Source organism: Camellia sinensis, unplaced genomic scaffold, assembly GCF_055761805.1.
Source record: "Camellia sinensis isolate YWXY unplaced genomic scaffold, ASM5576180v1 Unanchor3, whole genome shotgun sequence".
NCBI classification, from domain to species: Eukaryota; Viridiplantae; Streptophyta; class Magnoliopsida; order Ericales; family Theaceae; genus Camellia; species Camellia sinensis.
In genome coordinates this window covers 19700355-19705317 of record NW_028129178.1, presented here as the reverse complement: position 1 = coordinate 19705317, position 4963 = coordinate 19700355, and the positions used below count along the sequence as shown (strand labels likewise).

Below are 4963 nucleotides of genomic sequence, written 5' to 3'. Positions count from 1 at the left end.
TTTAGGGAAAAATATCATGTAATATTTATGCATTACTCTTTTTACTTGTTAAATGTTATTTTGTGCAGAATCATCATTGTGGCGGCCTCAAACTAGACTTATGATCATTATTAGCATGTTTAGATGTTGTAACAACCTCGACCTGTGATTAGTCTATAAACCATGATTAAGAATACCTAATAAGTAATTAAGAGGAAATTCTGAGTTAATTGCATATGTATTGTGTTATTTGTGTTCATATCTGTCTGACATAGGAATATCTGTCTAAATTTCTAATTCAATATGCAAATTGAAGGCCTTATTGACATCCGAACACAAAATTGACTAAGTCTATGTGTTATTTAGAATTTTTAGAATTTTATGGTAGCTTTAATTGAAAATTGATTTGGAATCAAATAATTAGAATAAAATAATTATAATTGCTTAGCTTAAACAAGAATTAATTAAGGTTCTCTTACTTGGCCTATATAAGATTAATTGAGTTCTAGAATTATTGCTATTCATCCATTTCATCATCCTTGGAGCCTCCAAAACGTAAGAGAGAGAGAGAGAGAGAGAGAGAGAGAGAGAGAGAGAGAGAAGAAGAAGAAGAAGAAGAAGAAGAGTATTGAAATCCTAGAAGAGGGAAATGAGAAATTGCTAGAGAATTGGAGGAAATTGGTGAAATTGCCCAAGAACTCACTAGGATTCAAAGAATTGTAGACTTTAGGTAAGAATTCAATTCATACTTTATGAGCTCAAGTTAGTTACATGAGAATTCAAGAAAGCATAGGAATTGATGCGTAATTTAAGCTAAGAAAGTAGAATTGGGAAGGAAATCATGCATGCATGCTCATTCCATCATAATTTGAGTTTGTTTTCTAAGAATTCTTCCATGCATGTCATTGTTTTAACTTTGTTTTGAGAATTCATTATATTCCCTAGCATTTTATCTCAATTGATCATGTCTTGGATCATGTTTTGAAACAAAGAAACCATGTTAATACATGCATGTTATATACATATACATTTCAAGTTTGGTTTCGCACAATTGACTTGCTTTTGGAATTTGATTTTGTGAAACAACTTTCAATTCAAAACGTTCTATGATTTTCTGCATGTTTTCTCTAGTTTTGGGCCCAAAGAAATTGTTTTGAAGCTTTGAACTTGAGTTTTCATCTTAAATAGCAATTTGGAAATTCTAGAAGTTGGTCACATCGCTCAAGCAACCAAAGTTTCGCTCGAGCGTAAAATTCGAGCTCTCAAAAGTTTTACAAAGTTTGGGGGTTGGCTCGAGTCACCAAAGTTGCGCTCGAGCAACCACCCTTTGTTTTGTACCTTGGCTCAAGCAACCAAAAGTTGGCTCGAGCGTGAAATGAGAGCTCCTAGTAGTTTTATAGACTTTGCAAACCACTCGAGCGAACTGCCCTATTTTTCAAAATTTTGCAAAGTGTTTTAATGTACAGTTTTGCATCATCATTGCATCCTAAGCATTCCTAGGCCATGTTGAAGCTATAATAATGAGGATAAGAGTTAGAAACAAACGCTAAGAAAGAAGAATGATAAGTTAAGAACCTTTGGGATGTGTGTTCAATATGTATCTGTCATTTGCTTGTGTAAGTCACATGTTAACACCCATCTGATCGATCTGTTTTGTTCAAGTGATTAGTTCAGCCTCTGGAGCAATCTGTGAGTAACAACTCTGTAAAACTATGTTTAACTATAAGTATTTTCTGAATAAAATAATATGATAAGCTCTATTTTCTGAAATGATATTTTCTGTATAGATGAATGATTGTTCTATTTCTGAAATGTATTTGTGGCTCCTTATGTTCATGTGACCCTCACCTGGGGGAAACAATATTGTGGCCTATGTTCATGTGGCCCTTGCCTGGAGGCAACAATACCGAGGCCTATATTCACATGGCCCTTGCCTGGGGGATACAATACCATGGCTATATGTGCACAAAGATGTTGACCTTATGGTCATCGGTACCGACTATGTGTGTGAATTTTATGACCAATCTGATATGTTAGCTAATGGATGTACCACATATAACTGCTTATGAATTCTGTATATGTATGTGAATCTGAATCTATTTCTGATATGAACTCTAATTTTTGAATCTATGAGGGACATCATTCATAAACCCTTTGCTCTTTTGTTATTCACTAGGCTCTAGGTCACTGTATTATTTATGTATGCAGGTGATCAGGAACGGGACCAGGCCTAAGTTGCTTGCCTGGAGTTCTATTTTGTAAAGCCAACCACTGTGCTTCCCGAGGAGGTTCCTAAATTAAGAAGAGGTCAAGTTTGGTGAACCATGTTAAAGACTTTTGTGTTCTTTTGTTTATTCTAAACAAGTTTCTGTATATGATATAATTAAGGCTAAGACCTATTTTGTTTTATTTGTGTAAGGGTGACGTAAGGTGGATGTATTTATGATGTCACATGTATATGTAAATTAAGTTTAAATTTTCCATCCCATATAGGTCTGCACAGCTCTATGGACGTTATATTTTGATATTTGCTTTTGCTAGCCCCTTTAATTTTGTTAATTCGTTTCAGAGGCTTTTGGTAATCCCATGATTACTGGCCGGTTATGATGCTCAATATATAAGGGCAGATTTGGGTCGTGATAGATGTATACTTAAGACATATTTAATTTAAGCGTTGCATGTAAGACATTGAAAGTGAGCATTTGGGTAAGTCATCCTTATCTCCATTGCGCTCACATGATTGGTGCATTGTCTTTTCAATTATGTAAGTTGGGTGCTTTCTATGCAAAATTGTTTGTTTAGGATGATTTTCATAAGTATTGTTTATCTTAGTTTATGTTTATGGCCATGTTAAAATACTATTCATGTTCTATTGAAAAATCCTTTTTCTTGAAGAATTATTCATTGAAACTAAACAAATCACAGAGTTTTAGGGTAGTAAAGGTTTTACGGTTAAAATGGATTTGTATGAATGATTAACCACTACAATCATAAAATAGAAAGTTAGTAGTGCCAATCTTCGGATTGGGAAAAAGCAGGTGCTTTCATTTAATGACCTTCCCCTTTTGTACCTTAGCTCCTGAACGTGAAATTATTTGGTTATGATGGATCAGGTCTTTGGCTTAGTTTTTCATCGTTAAAGGTTTCTTAATTCCCCATAAAAATTAATTGGTGACTTTATGTTGGTTAAAGCAATTCGGCACAACTTTCAGTGTGTAAATGGGTCTGATAACCAAAAAGGCAATACATCCACACTAAGGCAAAACAAATTGAAGAAATGAAGAACTAGATTTCCATCCTTTAACTTCAACTGAAAGATGTAGAAGAAGAGGCTAAAGAAGTAGGAATTGTACACTGTTTCTTCTCCTTACTTTACTGAGTCCTCAGAACTAGACGCCAAATTGCCTCGATTCAAAGGAACTTGTGCCAAAATAGTGACTGATTTGCTAGTGGTTGATGCCCCCTAAAACATTCTCAAGACTAAACTGAGTGGCCTCTTGTAATTTTCTTATTCCTTACACTTGGAACTTTCGTTTAGCTTAGGAATTTGCAGCACTTTCTGTTTTTGTTCAGCCTGTTAAGGCCATTTTTTGCTTAGTCTGCCTGGTTCTAGACTAGGCTGTTTTCCTTTGCATATTCTGAAAGCTTGGAATAGGCCCCCCCAACTTCTAGACCATTTCCTAAACTTAGGATCTTTTGCACCAAATGACAGGACCACTTTCCAAACTAAGTCATTTTTTGCAATGCTCTCTGTTCTGACTCTTCGATTATAAGCCCTGGCAACTCTTTGTTTCTGTACTAGAAGATGATCCAAGGTTGCCAACCTTACTTCATCGAAGTCTTCAAGCTCCATGAACATAGCTTGATTGTATTTAGTAGGATTTAACCCATTTTGGAAGGCAACTCTTAAGGACTTCACAGTAACTTCCATAGGCAAGAGTGCATCATGCCCAAAAGTAAGCATGAATGGTGTGATTCCTGTTATAGATTCCTTTGAAGTTCTGTAGGTCCACAATGCTTCTGACAGGATTTCATGCCAAATTTTGGGTTTATCTTCAATCATTCTTTCAATGATATCTTTTAAAACCTTTTTCATTGATTCAACCTGGCCAATACCTTGAGCACAATATGGAGTTGAATAAGAGAGTTCAATACCATACTCTTTGGCAAAGGCACGGACTACTAAAGAAAATAGTTCCTCTATCGGCCGCAATATGTTGAGGCAAGCCAAATCTGTGGATAATGTTTTCCTTGATCATCTTAATGATGTCACTTTGATGTACTAACTTCATAGGAATGACTTCAACCCACTTTGTAAAGTAATCCGTAGCCACAATTATGTAGGAATGACCTTTTGAAGGAGGAGGAAAAATCTTGCCAATCATGTCAAAGGGCCAACCTCTAAATGGTCATGATTATGAAATTCATAGAAGTTGTTGTGGCATGTTGGATAAGGCCATGGTCTTGGCATGGTAGGCATCCTTAGGCAAATCTAATATAATCTGAGAGAATTGTAGGCCAATAGTATACATACCTTCTAATAAGCTATCTCATCTTCCTTCTTGCCTGATGAGCCCCGCAAATTCGTTCATGTGCTTCAACTATTCCTTTGATTAGTTCTTCCTTAGAAATGCATTGCAGGAGCTGTAAACACTCCATTTTGACCGACTCTAAGACTTGGGCACCTTAACTCTTGGCACCAGATGATGAGAATCCAGAATGCGTAATCCTTTGATTCCTCCAGCGGAAAGCTCAATCTTAAAGAAGACCCTAGGCTTTCACCTATTTTGTCTAAATGTTTTTAGACTATTAAAACCATTTTTCAAATTTTTTTAGCCATGTGTAAATCCAATCAGTTTCATGATGTTCAAAGCTCGTCTTTCAAATCAAAATGTCGTGACTTTTGATAACCAAGCAAGGACAAAGTGGAGTGGAAATAAGGAGAATCTCCTGGAAAAACCTTGGTTTCTCTTCAAAATTGACC

The 4963-nt window shown here is 35.8% G+C and overlaps 1 protein-coding gene across 1 annotated transcript; it reads right to left on the bottom strand.

Moving 5' to 3' along the window:
- Positions 1-3556: 3556 nt before the first annotated feature.
- On the bottom strand, positions 3557-4075 carry LOC145816120 (uncharacterized). The gene has a single exon (XM_082912367.1). It carries the CDS (start codon positions 4073-4075, stop codon positions 3557-3559), a length of 519 nt encoding a protein of 172 aa, XP_082768493.1.
- Positions 4076-4963: the final 888 nt, after the last annotated feature.